Here is an 18500-nt window from a genome sequence, read left to right on the forward strand (position 1 = left end):
CGAGAACGTGATGACTGGAGGAGACCAATACACACGGGACCCCCCACTAACCCCATGTATATGGCTGTGTATGTGTCAGTGGGTGGACATACAGGGGAGCACAGTCACACCCGGCAGCGCCCCCGCAGAGCCGCGCCTCACTGCGGCCGCTCACTCACTGCTGCACATAGGCTACTACAAGATCACAGGCTCCGCCCACCGCTCTACGCGCAGCTCTTCCCGCCTTGGCCGAAAACTGGTCACGTGACGCGTAACTCTTAGGCAGCCGAGGGGCACGTCGGGAGTTGTAGTTGTGCTTCAGTCACGTGACGCCGGACACGGAAGTAGTGTTCGGTAAATTCGTACTTGATTTCACCGTGCTAAAGAGGATGAGCGGCCGGAGAGAGGCACGGGGAGAAGGAAAAGGGAAGACAGCGGCGCCGCCACACAAAGGGGTGAGGTGAACAATCTGGAAGGCATGCTGCGTGTATACACACTTACCTGTCATTACCGTATATACACAGGCACCTACCTGTCATTACCGTATATACACACAGGCACCTACCTGTCATTACCGTATATACACACAGGCACCTACCTGTCATTACCGTATATACACACAGGCACCTACCTGTCATTACCGTATATATACACACAGGCACCTACCTGTCATTACCGTATATATACACACAGGCACCTACCTGTCATTACCGTATACACACACAGGCACCTACCTGTCATTACCGTATATACACACACAGGCACCTACCTGTCATTACCGTATATACACACACACACAGGCACCTACCTGTCATTACCGTATATATACACACAGGCACCTACCTGTCATTACCGTATATATACACACAGGCACCTACCTGTCATTACCGTATACACACACAGGCACCTACCTGTCATTACTGTATATATACACACACAGGCACCTACCTGTCATTACCGTATATATACACACAGGCACCTACCTGTCATTACCGTATATACACACAGGCACCTACCTGTCATTACCGTATATATACACACAGGCACCTACCTGTCATTACCGTATATACACACAGGCACCTACCTGTCATTACCGTATATATACACAGGCACCTACCTGTCATTACCGTATATACACACACACAGGCACCTACCTGTCATTACCGTATATACACACAGGCACCTACCTGTCATTACCGTATATATACACACAGGCACCTACCTGTCATTACCGTATATACACACAGGCACCTACCTGTCATTACCGTATATATACACAGGCACCTACCTGTCATTACCGTATATACACACACAGGCACCTACCTGTCATTACCGTATATATACACACACAGGCACCTACCTGTCATTACCGTATATACACACAGGCACCTACCTGTCATTACCGTATATACACACACACAGGCACCTACCTGTCATTACCGTATATACACACACACAGGCACCTACCTGTCATTACTGTATATATACACACACAGGCACCTACCTGTCATTACCGTATATACACACAGGCACCTACCTGTCATTACCGTATATACACACACACAGGCACCTACCTGTCATTACCGTATATACACACACACACAGGCACCTACCTGTCATTACCGTATATACACACACACACAGGCACCTACCTGTCATTACCGTATATATACACACAGGCACCTACCTGTCATTACCGTATATACACACAGGCACCTACCTGTCATTACCGTATATATACACACAGGCACCTACCTGTCATTACCGTATATATACACACAGGCACCTACCTGTCATTACCGTATATACACACAGGCACCTACCTGTCATTACCGTATATATACACACAGGCACCTACCTGTCATTACCGTATACACACACAGGCACCTACCTGTCATTACTGTATATATACACACACAGGCACCTACCTGTCATTACCGTATATACACACAGGCACCTACCTGTCATTACCGTATATATACACACACAGGCACCTACCTGTCATTACCGTATATATACACACACAGGCACCTACCTGTCATTACCGTATATATACACACAGGCACCTACCTGTCATTACCGTATACACACACAGGCACCTACCTGTCATTACCGTATATACACACACACAGGCACCTACCTGTCATTACCGTATACACACACAGGCACCTACCTGTCATTACTGTATATACATACACACAGGCACCTGCCTGTCATTACCGTATATACACATACAGGCACCTACCTGTCATTACCGTATATACACACAGGCACCTACCTGTCATTACTGTATATATACACACACAGGCACCTACCTGTCATTACCGTATATACACACAGGCACCTACCTGTCATTACCGTATATACACACACACAGGCACCTACCTGTCATTACCGTATATACACACACACAGGCACCTACCTGTCATTACCGTATATACACACACACACAGGCACCTACCTGTCATTACCGTATATACACACACACACAGGCACCTACCTGTCATTACCGTATATACACACACAGGCACCTACCTGTCATTACCGTATATACACACACAGGCACCTACCTGTCATTACCGTATATACACACAGGCACCTACCTGTCATTACCGTATATACATACACAGGCACCTACCTGTCATTACCGTATATATATACACACAGGCACCTACCTGTCATTACCGTATACACACACAGGCACCTACCTGTCATTACCGTATATACACACACACAGGCACCTACCTGTCATTACTGTATATATACACACACAGGCACCTACCTGTCATTACCGTATATATACACACAGGCACCTACCTGTCATTACCGTATATACACACAGGCACCTACCTGTCATTACCGTATATATACACACAGGCACCTACCTGTCATTACCGTATATACACACAGGCACCTACCTGTCATTACCGTATATACACACAGGCACCTACCTGTCATTACCGTATATATACACACAGGCACCTACCTGTCATTACCGTATATACACACAGGCACCTACCTGTCATTACCGTATATACACACACACAGGCACCTACCTGTCATTACCGTATATACACACAGGCACCTACCTGTCATTACCGTATATACACACAGGCACCTACCTGTCATTACTGTATATATACACACACAGGCACCTACCTGTCATTACCGTATATACACACAGGCACCTACCTGTCATTACCGTATATACACACACACAGGCACCTACCTGTCATTACCGTATATACACACACACACAGGCACCTACCTGTCATTACCGTATATACACACACAGGCACCTGCCTGTCATTACCGTATATACACACAGGCACCTGCCTGTCATTACCGTATATACATACACAGGCACCTACCTGTCATTACCGTATATACACACACACAGGCACCTGCCTGTCATTACCGTATATACACACAGGCATCTACCTGTCATTACCGTATAAACACACAGGCATCTACCTGTCATTACCGTATACACATACACAGGCACCTACCTGTCATTACCGTATATACACACACAGGCACCTACCTGTCATTACCGTATATACACAGGCACCTACCTGTCATTACCGTATATACACACACACAGGCACCTGCCTGTCATTACCGTATATACACATACAGGCACCTACCTGTCATTACCGTATATACACACACACACAGGCACCTACCTGTCATTACTGTATATACATACACACAGGCACCTACCTGTCATTACCGTATATACACACAGGCACCTACCTGTCATTACCGTATGTACACACAGGCACCTACCTGTCATTACCGTATGTACACACATGCACCTACCTGTCATTACCGTATATATACACACAGGCACCTACCTGTCATTACCGTATATACACACACAGGCACCTACCTGTCATTACCGTATGTACACACAGGCACCTACCTGTCATTACCGTATATACACACATGCACCTACCTGTCATTACCGTATATATACACACAGGCACCTACCTGTCATTACCGTATATACACACACAGGCACCTACCTGTCATTACCGTATGTACACACAGGCACCTACCTGTCATTACCGTATATATACACACAGGCACCTACCTGTCATTACCGTATATACACACACAGGCACCTACCTGTCATTACCGTATATACACACAGGCACCTACCTGTCATTACTGTATATATACACACACAGGCACCTACCTGTCATTACCGTATATACACACACAGGCACCTACCTGTCATTACCGTATGTACACACAGGCACCTACCTGTCATTACCGTATGTACACACACAGGCACCTACCTGTCATTACCGTATATATACACACAGGCACCTACCTGTCATTACCGTATATATACACACACAGGCACCTACCTGTCATTACCGTATATACACACACAGGCACCTACCTGTCATTACCGTATATACACACACACAGGCACCTGCCTGTCATTACCGTATATACACAGGCTAGGCACGTGTCCGTCATTGCTGTGTTTTCCATCACGTCCTGTATCATGTGATATCACCGTCCTTGCACTTCGCTGCGTCCGCTCCCTCAGGCCCCGTTCCTCCTTGGTTTTCCTGATGCTGGAGACTCAGATGATGATGATGGGAGTCTGGAGGCCGAGCTCATGGCCATCACTGGGGCGAACAAAGCTGCACAGAAGGAGAAGCCCAAAGGAAAAAGTGAGTAATGGGCGCGTTTCTGCACATGTCCTATGATAGTTCTGCTCATCCAGCGGCAACACATTGGGTCCAGGAGAACTGGGAGCGTTGGACGGTAGCCCCCAACTTGTCGCGGAGTCATATGTAGCGGTGGGACGTTCACAGTGATCATGGACGGTTGTGTAACTTGTCTTAGGATGTGCTGCCCCTAGTTTTTATTAAAGGTTTGCCCCCCCCTCGATCTCCCTCCAGACCCCCTCCCCATGGAGCACATTGAGCGCATGGCCGCCCTCTGTATGCAGGATGTGGACGAGGACATTGATGAGGATGTGGATGACGATGAAGACTTGATGGTGAGTCCAGTGTCCTGGGTGTACACGCCAGAGAGCTGTCAGCCGAGCTCTGCGGAGAGGGGAGCTTGCACTCAGCCAACAGCCCTCATGGAGGGCGTACATTGGGATTCATGTACGGGGATTGTTAAACCGCATATCTGACTGTCAGCCGAGCTCTGCGGAGAGGGGAGCGAGCACTCAGCCGGCAGCCCTCATGGAGTGCGTACAATGGAATTCATGTACGGGGATTGTTACACTGCAGATCTGATTGTCAGCCGAGCTCTGTGGAGAGGGGAGCGAGCACTCAGCTGGCAGCCCTCATGGAGGGCGTACAATGGGATTCATGTACAGGGGTTGTTACACCGCAGATCTGACTGTCATCTCACCGTGTCATCTACAGGCAGAACTAAATGAGGTCCTGGCAGAGGAGGAAGAAGAGCCAAAAGTGACAACTCCCCCCTCACAGGTATAAATGTTCAGTGCCTGTGCCAAACCCAGAAATCCTGCTGGACCCGGTGCCAACTTGTGTTTTGTTTGTGCCCCATTAGGCTGCGCCTGCTTCAGCGGGCAGCATGGAGGGCACCGTCCAGGAGCGTCTGGCCATGTACACGGAAGCCCTGAGTAATGCCAAGCAGGCCGGAGAAGGAAACAAAGTCCGGAGATACGAGCGAGGCGTGAAGGTGGGCGACCCTGCCGGTAATGCCCGCTCCGTGCCCTCCGCCCGACGTTCCCTCACCCTCTCTCTATCCACCAGACTCTGGAGGACATGCTGCGTACGGTCAAGAAGGGCGGCTCAGTGGCCACTGACGACATCCCACCTCCGGTGGCAATCGGCAAAAGCCCCAGTGCTCCCACAATCCCACCAAGTGTCGTCATCACGCCGGACCCCCCCGCTGTGAACGGAATACCAGCAAAGACCCCTCCGCCGGTGGCCATGAAACCTCAGAGCTTTCTGCAGCCAGTGACCATCGCTGCCCCCATCACCTCGTCTGCCCCAGGTAACCGGGGCTGGATACGCTCCCCATAGTACAGGGGTAACCTCACGAGGGGCTGCGCGTAACGGGGTCACTCTGTCCTCGCAGCATCAGATGAGAACAAGACACGAGTGATGGATCTGCAGAGAGAATATAAACTGGCAGCCATTCAAAGCAAGCAGCAGGGTGACACCGAGCAGGCCACCAAGTATTATCGCGTGGCCAAAGTAAGTACACCCGCCTCTGGGAAAGAAGCTGGGTGTGCCCACTGTACCGGGTGTCACCCAGCTCTCCAGAAGTCTGTCCCTAATGGTAGCCATATTGCTCGTTGCCCAACGTTCACGTCCGCCCTCCTTCTTACAGTCTCTGGATCCCATGTTGTCTGCATTAGATTCTGGACAGACGGTGGACCTGGACAGTCTCCCCCCTCCACCGGGTGAGTCCCCCTTATTAAAAACAAAAAAACATGCTTTCTACCCCAAAACAGCGCTGCACCTGCCTACAGGTTGTGACCGGTATTGCACCCTTTCTCCATTTATGTGAATGGGACTAAGCTGCAATAGTCAGACAATGGCGCTGGTTCTGTAAGATGGCAGCCTTATCATGGACAACCCCTTTAAGTATGATGGACGAGTGTCTATTCACTGACAGCTAGCCCATCATATTAGTCTATTATGGGATTATATTTTCATTTGTATTTTTTTTCCCCCCCCACAGTTCAGTTGGCCCCAAATAAAGTGACAATACCTCAATCTCCAGTGAGCGCAGACCCTTCCCCGGCCTCTGGTGAGTTGTACGCCCCCTGCTGGATATAGAGGAATGGTTGCACTGACTGACGGATGCTGCAGCTCCACCGGCCCACCAGGGGCAATTTATAGCTACCAGTTTATATGTGAAGGTCCTTATGGACTGAGGAGTGGTTGTTCTGTTCCAGGTTTGCCTTCTGCTCCTCGTGACACCTTGGAGGCCCTGCAGCAGAGGATGGACCGGTACCGCAGCGCTGCCGAGCAGGCCAAAGCCAAAGGAGACGACCGCAAGGCCCGGATGCACGAGCGCATTGTGAAGGTGCGTCCGGGGGTCATGGTGGTCTATAAATCACAGCTATCTCTGCAGTTCTATGTAAAGACCTCTGCTTGCTGGCAGTGAATGCAGCCTGGATCCAGTGTTACGCCCTGGGCTGTGATGGTTATTGGGGCTGGGCAGGTTTTCCAGGCGCTTTGTCTTCACTGACAGCAAGCAGAGATCTTAAATGGTTGAGACATCGAACCACGAAGTGTAGGACAAACTTTCTCTCTGATTTCTGACTCTAAGAAGCTTTGTGTTGTCTCTCGCCTTCCCGCAGCAATACCAAGATGCCGTCCGGAGCCACAAGGCTGGGAAACAAGTCAATCTGGCCGAGTTACCCGTGCCCCCAGGTTTGTAGGGGTCACCGAGGGCGAATCCCCCATATTTATCTTACTCCTCTATCCGTGTGCATCTCACAGTTTAGCCCCTGTTCACAGGGGCTGTGACCAGCAGCATATCTGTGACTGCGCAGCTTGTCCTCCATACTTTACCTTCCCATTTTGCTCCCTGGTCTTTAGGCTTCCCACCAATCCAAGGATCTGACGCCGTCCCCCAGGAGCAAAGTCTGGTTGGTGTGCTGGAGACGGCCATGAAGCTGGCCAATCAGCAGGATGGAGCTGGTGACGACGACGATGATGACGAGGAACAAAAGAAAGGGCCCGCCATAGCGCCAAAGGTGAACATGATGTGCTTAAAGGGATCCTTCTAGTGGTAGCATTGGGGACCCCTTTATGAAACAATAGATTCCATAGACCCCATCATGACTCTGGTTTTCCTTACAGCCTGTCGCCCACCCAGGACCTGGGACTAGCCTGCAGCCGTCTGCCCCCAAACCGTCTCCCCCCAAGAGTCCCAAACTGTCCGGAAAAGGTGCGTTTATAGTTCGGGACCCTGCCCGATAATCTGGCACTGATCTGATCCATCGATGCTGGATTAAAGGAATTTGTACTTTTTTCTTTCTTCTCTCCGTTTTGGGTCTCGCTCCTCTTTTCGCAGCTCAGCAGCAGCTTCAGTTTTTAGAAGGAAGAAAGAAGCAGCTCCTGACGGCCGCCCTCCGCTCCAAGCAGCACAAAGACATGGAGGGGGCTAAGATGTACCTGCGGCAATCCAAGGGCCTGGACCCCATGATCGAGGCTGCGCGGGGAGGCCTGCCGGTAGATATCACCAAGGTAAAGAACTGGTGTGGTCAGAGGTCTGACAACCGCCGCAGCGCACACACAGGAGCTGAGTTGTCGTGGTTTTCTTCAGGTCCCTCCGGCTCCGGTAAACCAGGACGATTTCACCCTGGACCGGCAGGGTAAGGGGCAGAGCAGCGAGAAGTATGCCAAGCTGATGGAGCAGCTGAAGAAACAACACGAGGTAGGACCACTGTATGCTGGGAGCGGCCCACCTTCCTGCCCCGGCCATTTAGGAGATGTTCTGACCCAGGCGTCCACACATCACCATTCGGCCCCTGTGGCACGGGCCGATCACTCACTGCCTGATGTCCCCTCCCTCACAGGCGCCGTTGTCAGGTAGTCGGGGCTCGGTCGATCAGTGCAGATTCTCTGGTTATTGATTATTTCCTCCTTTCCTCTCAGATGTCGATGTCATATTCTCAGCAGTTCACTCATCTGGGAAACATCACAGAGACGGCAAAGTGAGTACACCCCGACTTCTTAGCCCTCATGTTCTCCGGTTATCTCTGACGTGAACGTCTTATGGCCCGCACTCCGGGAACACTTACTGTCTACTGTCCCCGCTTCCTTCACACTTTATTCTCCCCCATTATAAGCTCTTTATCTTCAGATACGAGAAGCTGGCAGAGGAGTGTATGAAGTACATGGAGACGGTGAAGCAGGCGCACGCTCGGGGGCTCCCGGTGCCGCACTGTCATTACGAGGAGCGGACCATCAGTGTTGTCAAGTGAGTAAGTCTATGCCGAGCAGCGACCTGTATGTATCCACTCCTGACTCATGTCTGCCCCCCGCAGGATATTTCCGGAACTGACCAATTCTGACCTGGTGTTATATGTGAATAAGGCGGTGAATTTACCCACAGGTGGGTCCTGTCGTCCTCCCGTCTCTCCGCTCTTCTTCCGTCTACGCGTTCAGCTTATACGTGTTTTCTTTCAGGGTCGTCGCCCAGTGACATGGACACTTACGTGCGCTTTGAGTTTGCTTATCCCAGCCTGGTAAGAGGAGCTGATCACTCAGCGATTCACCGCCCCATAAAGTAATAACCATCATCGGATACAAATATCTCTACTCTCATCATTGCAGGAGGAAGCGCAGAGAGATAAAACCAGTGTCGTCAAAGGGACCAACTCTCCAGGTGCGTTGGGATGAGGGGCATATCGCGCTATTGTCACATGTCTGCGTCCCCCCCAACTCACTGGATCTTCTCTGTCTCCAGTCTATAAAGAGAAGTTCAACCTGCAGATAAATCGCAACCACCGTGGCCTGAAGAGGGCGATACAGGCGAAGGGGATCAAATTCGAAGTCATCCAGAAGGGGTAAATGAGGGGCGATAACCTGACAGGGGGGCTTACACTCCGTATTAATGCCATGCTGTATATACAGGGGGCTATTTAAGAACGACCGTACTTTGGGAACGGCACATCTGAAGTTGGAGACTTTAGAGAGCAACTGTGAGATCCGGGACATCCTGGAGGTAATTTACTTACATTATCTTCCTCCTCCGCACTGCGCTGTAGGTATTACATCCTCGGTACCGCCTTGTCCTCCTCGGTAACGCCCTGGAGGTATTGCCACCTCGTCCTCCTCCTCGGTACTGCCCTGGAGGTATTGCCGCCTCGTCCTCCTCCTCGGTACCGCCCTGGAGGTATTGCCGCCTCGTCCTCCTCCTCGGTACCGCCCTGGAGGTATTGCCGCCTCGTCCTCCTCGGTACTGCCCTGGAGGTATTGCCACCTCGTCCTCCTCGGTACCGCCCTGGAGGTATTGCCACCTCATCCTCCTCGGTACTGCCCTGGAGGTATTGCCGCCTCGTCCTCCTCGGTACCGCCCTGGAGGTATTGCCGCCTCGTCCTCCTCGGTACTGCCCTGGAGGTATTGCCGCCTCGTCCTCCTCGGTACCGCCCTGGAGGTATTGCCACCTCATCCTCCTCGGTACCGCCCCGAAGGTATTGCCGCCTCGTCGTCCTCCTCTGTACCGCCCTGGTGGTATTGCCGCCTCGTCGTCCTCCTCTGTACCACCCTGGTGGTATTGCCGCCTCGTCGTCGTCCTCGGTACCGCCCTAGTGGTATTGCTGCCTCATCGTCCTCCTCGGTTCCGTCCTGGAGGTATTGCCACCTCGTCCTCCTCGGTTCTGCCCTGAAGGTATTGCCGCCTTGTCCTCCTTCTCAGTACGGCCCTGGAGGTATTGCCGCCTCGTCGTCCTCCTCGGTTCTGCCCTGGAGGTATTGCCGCCTCGTCCTCCTCCTCGGTACCGCCCTGGAGGTATTGCCGCCTCGTCCTCCTCCTCGGTACCGCCCCGAAGGTATTGCCGCCTCGTCGTCCTCCTCTGTACCACCCTGGTGGTATTGCCGCCTCGTCGTCGTCCTCGGTACCGCCCTAGTGGTATTGCTGCCTCATCGTCCTCCTCGGTTCCGTCCTGGAGGTATTGCCACCTCGTCCTCCTCGGTTCTGCCCTGAAGGTATTGCCGCCTTGTCCTCCTTCTCAGTACGGCCCTGGAGGTATTGCCGCCTCGTCGTCCTCCTCGGTTCTGCCCTGGAGGTATTGCCGCCTCCCATTTTGCTTTTTCCGCCATTTAGCCCCATACATTTTTACTTGCTTTCCTCCATCGTATCCCATTTCTTCTTTCCTCCAGGTGATGGAGGGCCGCAGACCCACTGGGGGTAAACTAGAGGTGTGCGTCCGAATACGCGAACCCTTCACGTCTCAACAACTGAGCAGCAGCACAGAGAAGTGGCTGGTCATAGAGCCCATCACCCTTCCTCCGGTACTTATGCTGGTGTCTGACTCCTGGTCACCCACCCATTGGCACCCAGCTTTCCTAGAGGCGGATTATTAGGGGGTTACACTAACACCTCTTCTTGTATTTTACAGGCTCCAGTTTCAAAACCCAAACAGCCAACCCCAATGAAATCATCTTCCAGTAGGTGGGTGCAATGGGCACGTGATTGGCGTCACTAGTGATGGTTTACTCTCTGCACCCTACTTTTAACCCCCCCCCCGTCCTTTATATTTCAGCCCCCAGACCCTCCACTCTCTGAGTGTCTTGGCGTTTGAGAAGGAGAAGCTGGAGAAGAAGGCGAGTATATCTGTACCTCTCCCTACAGACCTTGTTCTCGTCCCTATCCTCTGATCCCAATCTTGTCTTCTCCCCCAGATTGTCGCCTACAGACAGCAGCACCGCACCCCTCCTGATGACCTCATAACGCTGCTTAATGATGTCACTCAGCGCAGCCAGCAACAGCTGCTGCAGCTCCGCCAGGGTGGACCTGCCATCCGCATCGGTGAGAACCACGGCGGTGGGGGGAGAATCAGGCTCTCTCCGCTTCCTGACGGTTGTGTATTCAGGCGTGTACACCTACAATATTCCGGCACCTACAAATCCCCCATACACCTGCCGAAATCTGCAGCTTTGCCCCAGTTACTGTAGCATTACTCTGTAGGGATCCTCAGGTCCTACACCCCCCATAGCTTCACTACTGCTCTAAGAAGACCCTAGTAAGTGACACCATATCACATGGCTCCCTGCGGAGGTCTCACATGTCATGAGACTGTATGGGGTTGCACTAGTCGGAGGCTTTTTGCATCACTTTGCATTTCTTGCTCCTTTCAGAATATGTACGGCAGCTAGAACGCTACTTGCAGTTTTACTCCGATTCTGCTCGGCGTCTGGGTCAAGAGGGGAACAGGGTAAGTGAGTTATTGACCTGTGCATGGATGTGGGGTTCAGATCACACACGAGGCTCCTATGGAGGCATCTAGGAGTTTATAGAATTTATCCCTCATGGACTCGAACTGAAGAGAAATAATGATACGTTCCAGCTCATGCGGAATGTTAGAAGCATTCTCCCTAAGAAGGGGGTGAATATGGCGCTGTGTGTGTGTGAGTAGAGATTATACAGCCACGTGCTGCACTACAGATCGGCCACCGAACATGTCACCCATTTCTGTTCACTTTCATAGGAAGCGGCGAAAGAGGCTTTATACAAGAGGAACCTTGTGGGCAATGAGGTGAGTACATGGTGGGCGCCGAGCAATGTTTGCCAGAGTTGAGCAAAATGATTCTTAGGACCCTGGTGCAGTAGCCACGTTAGTACTCTGTGACCACTGACGAGATCCCTGTGACCCTCCTTTTACCTGCCGGCATCCCCGACTCCTCTCCTGGTTAGTAGCCTGGTGCCACGTCATGCGCGCCTCACAACCATGTCCTACAAATGAGAAGAGGCGCCTGGGATGCCGGCTGGTTGCAGGACTCTGGTCTGTCAGCCACGGACTACAGACGTGGACTAGAATCCTGCCTTAATAGTGATTTTTCCTTTTTTGTCCTCAGCTGCAGAAAATGTCCAGATGAAGACTGATGCAGATGTGGATGACTCTCGCCCTTAGGGGGCTCTCACTCCGGGAGCTTATCTTGCCCTTAAGGAGGTCTCACTTTAGAGGATCTCTTGCTCTTTGACTCTCGCCCTTAGGAGGTTCCTCCAGATGTTTACATACCCCCCACCCCCATATACACTCCGATAGAAGTTGGGGACCAGTGCCTTATCCCTCCAAGCACACACTACGTTGGCCCGCCATCATCTCCGGTGACAATCAGAGCTCTCCAGCACTTTCTTACCGCTCGGCTGCACTAGTGAGCGTGCAGGGTTGTGTGAGCGTTCGTCGTCGTCGACATCCCTCCTAATACCGCACTGCTGTGTCTGCCTGTTCCAGACCCGTCTACACTACGTGAGAGCGGTGTGAGCGCTCACCCCCATCAGTCCGTCAGCTTTTTATTTGTAAATTAAGATATGATACATGATCACGTAGCTGCTGCTAAGAATAGTAATAAAGACATAAAACCAATATGGCAGCCGTCATACATCATCATCACCGCTGTGAATCTGTGGGCATCATTGTACCAATGCCATGTTTGTGCTCCCTCTGCCCCTGTCCTAAGTCTGATACTGCAGCTGAGGTCCATTTACTTTCTTTGGGTTGAACTGCAATATCAGATTTCTCCTAGGAAGGATGGTGGCGCTATTCCTGGGAGAAATTAAAAGTTGTTGTTTTTTTTTTATTTTGAGTCTGGAATAATAAAACCTTTTGGGGGGTTTGATCACAGGTTATAGTAGATAACACGAGGGTCTTGGTGCACAATTCTTTTACTTTAGATGACTGTTATGTCTTATGATTGTCCAGTATTAGTTTGCTGTCTCTACGGCCCCTAAATCCTCCCCGCGTTAAGTGCAGGATGAATGGCACCTTCATAGGCTACATCAGCGGAGTGCAGGAAAGTTCCCATCACACTTAGCGCATCGTATAGTGAAAGTACAACGTACATTGTCATGTCCTCATGAGACGGCCGTTGTACGCGGTCATGTCCCCTCACGAGGCGGCCGCTTGTACGCGGTCATGTCCCCTCACGAGGCGGCCGCTTGTACGCGGTCATGTCCCCTCACGAGGCGGCCGCTTGTACGCGGTCATGTCCCCTCACGAGGCGGCCGCTTGTAGGCGGTCATGTCCCCTCACGAGGCGGCCGCTTGTAGGCGGTCATGTCCCCTCACGAGGCGGCCGTGTGTACGGGGTCATGTCCCCTCACGAGGCGGCCGTGTGTACGGGGTCATGTCCCCTCACGAGGCGGCCGCTTGTACGCGGTCATGTCCCCTCACGAGGCGGCCGCTTGTACGCGGTCATGTCCCCTCACGAGGCGGCCGCTTGTAGGCGGTCATGTCCCCTCACGAGGCGGCCGCTTGTAGGCGGTCATGTCCCCTCACGAGGCGGCCGCTTGTAGGCGGTCATGTCCCCTCACGAGGCGGCCGCTTGTAGGCGGTCATGTCCCCTCACGAGGCGGCCGTGTGTACGGGGTCATGTCCCCTCACGAGGCGGCCGTGTGTACGGGGTCATGTCCCCTCACGAGGCGGCCGCTTGTAGGCGGTCATGTCCCCTCACGAGGCGGCCGCTTGTACGCGGTCATGTCCCCTCACGAGGCGGCCGCTTGTACGCGGTCATGTCCCCTCACGAGGCGGCCGCGTGTACGGGGTCATGTCCTCCGCGAGGCGGCCGTATCGTTGCCTGTCCGGTGTCTCCTAGTCTTTTACCGGGTGGCTGACTACAGCGGCACCATAACCCTTCAATATGAAACAAGGAGGAAGCAATCTTCCCTAGTACCACCTATAGGGGCTCTGTCCTGTCTAGAGGGGTTTTTTTTAGGAATTTTGACCCTGTGCTCATTTTATCGCTTGTCCTATATACTGCAGTCCTCCTCAGTATACAGTGAACCCAACAGAGTGCTGGTCGCTTCATCCGAGGGTCCTGGGGGGCTGAGCTCTCCCCAAACACCATTGATCTTACATTTCTCACCGGCTGGGCCTGGTATACCTCTACATATCCCATGACTTACAGGGTAGCCCCCTATAGCTGGCACTAGATAACATGGCCTCTCTGGTTCTGGCACCATCACAATATCATCACTGGTTAATAATCGTCTTTCTCTGGTCTCCGCCGTATCGCTACTCGGCACCATCCCATGTACTGTACCAGTGAAGACCCCGGCTGCTGCTCCGTGCCCAGTGCTGTATCCATGAACACTATGCATTGTGCAGTTATTGTATGTGCTACGATCAACTCATTAAATAAATGATATATATATCACTGCGTGTGGTCGCATCAGCCGCCAGGAGGGCGGGCGGGGGTGCTGCTGGTAGACCACCATCAAGGTATTGCATGAATAACAAAACAGCCCTACAAAGACCTGTGTATTGCAGCGTCTGGATACATATCCCCCTTATAGGCAACGCATACAGAATAATTACTGCCCCAATCAGGATCAGATCACACGTCCCAGCCCTGCTATGTCTTATATGGGGGGATGCATCCCAGCCCTGCTATGTCTTATATGGGGGGATGCATCCCAGCTCTGCTATGTCTTATATGGGGGGATGCATCCCAGCTCTGCTATGTCTTATATGGGGGGACACGTCCCGGCTGCATCTCTGCTATGTCTTATATGGGGGGACGTGTCCCAGCTCTATGTCTTATATGGGGGGGACGCGTCCTGGCTCCAGCTCTATGTCTATATGGGGGGATGCGTCCCTGCTCGAGCTCTGCCTTGTCTGTATGGGGGGACGTGTCCCGGCTCCAGCTCTGTCTTGTCTATTTGGGGGATGCGTCTTGGCTCCAGCTCTGTCTATATGGGGGGATGCGTCCCTGCTTGAGCTCTATGTCTTATATGGGGGGGGACACGTCCCGGCTGCATCTCTGCTATGTCTTACATGGGGGGGACGCATCCTGGCTCTGCTATGTCTTATATGGGGGGACGCGTCCTGGCTCCAGCTCTATGTCTATATGGGGGGATGCGTCCCTGCTCGAGCTCTATGTCTATATGTATATGGAGGGATGCGTCCCTGCTCGAGCTCTGCCTTGTCTGTATGGGGGGACGTGTCCCGGCTCCAGCTCTCTGTCTATATCTATAAGGGGGGATGCGTCTCGGCTCCAGCTCTATGTCTATATGGGGGGGATGCGGTGTCTATATGGCGGGATGTGTCCCGGCTCCAGCTCTGTCTATATGGGGGGGACGCGTCTCAGCTCCAGCTCTGCCATGTCTATATGGGGGGGGGATGTGGTGTCTATATAGGGGGATGCGTCCCGGCTCCAGCTCTGCCATGTCTATATGGGGGGACGCGTCCCGGCTCCAGCTCTGTCTCTATGGGGGGACGCGTCCTGGCTCCGTCCTTACCCTTTTGCAGCAGCCTCCTGGCACTGGTCGCTTCAGTTCATTTCATCATCCACTGTTGCCCCCTAATTGTTACATTTACCCCTTATTTTGGACTCGTACATTGTCTCTCCTCATTCCATATATCACATCCATAATTTTTAGGGCGCATTACAATATCAGTTTAGGTATAAGGTGCTCCATCATGGATGGAGAAAGTAATGTCAGAAGGAAGAGAAAGCCCAATACATGGAAGACGTGCACCTAATGCTTCAATAGAAAATACGCTTTTATTAACACTGACAGACGGGGAATTAAAACCACACGAGGTGCAGTGTAACCGCAGCCCTAGAAATGACAATAACCCAACCACAGTAATAATAATCAGCCACACAGTAATTATGGTCAATATCATGAACAAATGGTAACGACTCAGAATTTACGGCACAGTCATTGGACAGAGCTGAACACGTAATGAATGATACGTGATTGGTTTAGCGACCTGTCCTGCGGGGTCTTCTGACCAATCAGTGCGCGGGGAAGGAACGGTCTCTATGGTAACCAGCTGGACGCTCTTGCAGGGACGGAGATGGATGTCAGGGCCTTGTGGCGGTCACTTGCTGCTGATCATTTGTAGGAATTCGTCCAGGTAGACAGTACTTGACTTGCTCGTCGTTTTCACTGTCCACTGAGGATTGTCATTAACCTGCATTATACGGCCTTTTGGCCCCTGCCATAGGATCTCACCTGTGCCCAGACACTAGCCATCCATGGACCGTTCACCAGGCGAGAAGGTATTCATGGGCCTTTATATAGGGGCAAAAAAGTGCCAGTTAGTGATTCCCCATAATAATGTGTGTCCAAGGGAGCCCCCATAACAGTGTGCCAGCTATAGAGACCCCATAATGTATCCAAGGGAGCCCCTATAACAGTGTGCCAGCCATAAAAGCCCCATAATGTGTCCAAGGGAGCCCCCATAACAGTGTGCCAGTCATAGAGGCCCCATAATGTGTCCAATGGAGCCCCCATAACAGTGTGCAAGCCATAAAGGCCCCATAATTTGTCCAATGGAGCCCCCATAACAGTGGACCCCATAATGTGTCCAAGGGAGCCCCCATAATAATGTGTACAGGGGAGCCCCTATAACAGTGTGCCAGCCATAGAGGCCCCATAATAATGTGTACAGGGGAGCCCCCATAAGTGTGCCAGCCATAGAGGCCCCATAATAATGTGTACAGGGGAGCCCCTATAACAGTGTGCCAGCCATAGAGGCCCCATAATAATGTGTACAGGGGAGCCCCCATAACAGTGTGCCAGTCATAGAGGGCCCATAATGTGTCCAAGGGAGCCCCCATAACAGTGTGCCAGCCATAGAGGCCCCATAATAAAGTGTACAGGGGAGCCCCTATAACAGTGTGCCAGCCATAGAGGCCCCATAATAAAGTGTACAGGGGAGCCCCCATAACAGTGTGCCAGCCTTAGAGGCCCCATAATAATGTGTACAGGGGAGCCCCCATAACAGTGTGCCCGCCATAGAGGCCCCATAATAATGTGTACAGGGGAGCCCCCATAAGTGTGCCAGCCATAGAGGCCCCATAATAATGTGTACAGGGGAGCCCCCATAACAGTGTGTGACTGTCAGCCATAGAGGCCCCATAATAATGTGTACAGGGGAGCCCCCATAACAGTGTGTGACTGTCAGCCATAGAGGCCCCATAATAATGTGTACAGGGGAGCCCCCATAACAGTGTGTGACTGTCAGCCATAGAGGCCCCATAATAAAGTGTACAGGGGAGCCCCCATAACAGTGTGCCAGCCTTAGAGGCCCCATAATAATGTGTACAGGGGAGCCCCCATAACAGTGTGCCCGCCATAGAGGCCCCATAATAATGTGTACAGGGGAGCCCCCATAAGTGTGCCAGCCATAGAGGCCCCATAATAATGTGTACAGGGGAGCCCCCATAACAGTGTGTGACTGTCAGCCATAGAGGCCTCATAATAATGTGTACAGGGGAGCCCCCATAACAGTGTGCCAGCCATAGAGGCCCCATAATAATGTGTACAGGGGAGCCCCCATAACAGTGTGTGACTGTCAGCCATAGAGGCCCCATAATAATGTGTACAGGGGAGCCCCCATAACAGTGTGTGACTGTCAGCCATAGAGGCCCCATAATAATGTGTACAGGGGAGCCCCCATAACAGTGTGTGACTGTCAGCCATAGAGGCCCCATAATAATGTGTACAGGGGAGCCCCCATAACAGTGTGTGACTGTCAGCCATAGAGGGCCCATAATAATGTGTACAGGGGAGCCCCCATAACAGTGTGCGACTGTCAGCCATAGAGGGCCCATAATAATCGGCTGCATGTCTCACTGTGCGCCAGCCACGACATGCAGGCTTTCCTAGCGCTGCAGCCGTCAGTCTCCCGCCATCCAGAGGACTGATGTGTTGACAAAAATGTTTTTATTCTTTTCTGGATATTCCCCATTAAATAAAACATTCCTGTTGAACGCACCAATGAGGGCCAAGTATCTCGGGCTCCTACTTGTCCCCTCTGCAGCCAGACGGCCGAGGCTTTTTCTTCCCAGGACAATGCTGTTGTCATTGAACAGACA

General features: G+C 52.1%; 2 protein-coding genes across 7 annotated transcripts in view; one reads left to right on the plus strand and one right to left on the minus strand.

The window, feature by feature from the left end:
- BRME1 (break repair meiotic recombinase recruitment factor 1) overlaps positions 1-283 on the minus strand; it is a 24207-nt gene extending 23924 nt beyond the window's left edge. The window contains exon 1 of one of the 6 annotated variants that reach the window (XM_077261821.1): positions 159-283. The gene's annotated coding sequence lies outside the window, so the exon portion shown is untranslated. Of the gene's footprint in view, positions 1-51 lie in introns of all 6 variants that reach the window. The other 5 variants (XM_077261820.1, XM_077261818.1, XM_077261817.1 and 2 more) reach the window with 5 other exon arrangements.
- Positions 251-13037, plus strand: CC2D1A (coiled-coil and C2 domain containing 1A). Its single transcript, XM_077261816.1, has 29 exons — positions 251-434; positions 4544-4670; positions 4902-5002; positions 5382-5447; positions 5530-5661; positions 5736-5979; positions 6064-6182; positions 6319-6391; positions 6673-6741; positions 6890-7020; positions 7298-7370; positions 7539-7696; positions 7803-7890; positions 8017-8189; positions 8269-8379; positions 8601-8659; positions 8809-8925; positions 8993-9060; positions 9135-9193; positions 9282-9333; positions 9415-9514; positions 9582-9672; positions 10831-10962; positions 11070-11122; positions 11214-11274; positions 11353-11479; positions 11809-11885; positions 12159-12206; positions 12526-13037. Exons 1-29 carry the CDS (start codon positions 369-371, stop codon positions 12544-12546), a joined length of 2796 nt encoding a protein of 931 aa, XP_077117931.1. The 5' UTR covers positions 251-368; the 3' UTR covers positions 12547-13037.
- The last annotated feature ends 5463 nt before the right edge of the window (positions 13038-18500 follow it).

Source organism: Ranitomeya variabilis, chromosome 5, assembly GCF_051348905.1.
Source record: "Ranitomeya variabilis isolate aRanVar5 chromosome 5, aRanVar5.hap1, whole genome shotgun sequence".
In the NCBI taxonomy this organism is placed as follows: Eukaryota; Metazoa; Chordata; class Amphibia; order Anura; family Dendrobatidae; genus Ranitomeya; species Ranitomeya variabilis.

Excerpts from the sequence above, each read along its gene's own strand:
- CC2D1A (XM_077261816.1), top strand. The coding sequence starts at position 369 with ATGAGCGGCCGGAGAGAGGCACGGGGAGAAGGAAAAGGGAAGACAGCG. Across the intron at positions 4,671-4,901 it reads GGAGAAGCCCAAAGGAAAAA|ACCCCCTCCCCATGGAGCAC; the intron begins GTGAGTAATGGG and ends ATCTCCCTCCAG. Across the intron at positions 9,334-9,414 it reads CAAAGGGACCAACTCTCCAG|TCTATAAAGAGAAGTTCAAC; the intron begins GTGCGTTGGGAT and ends CTCTGTCTCCAG.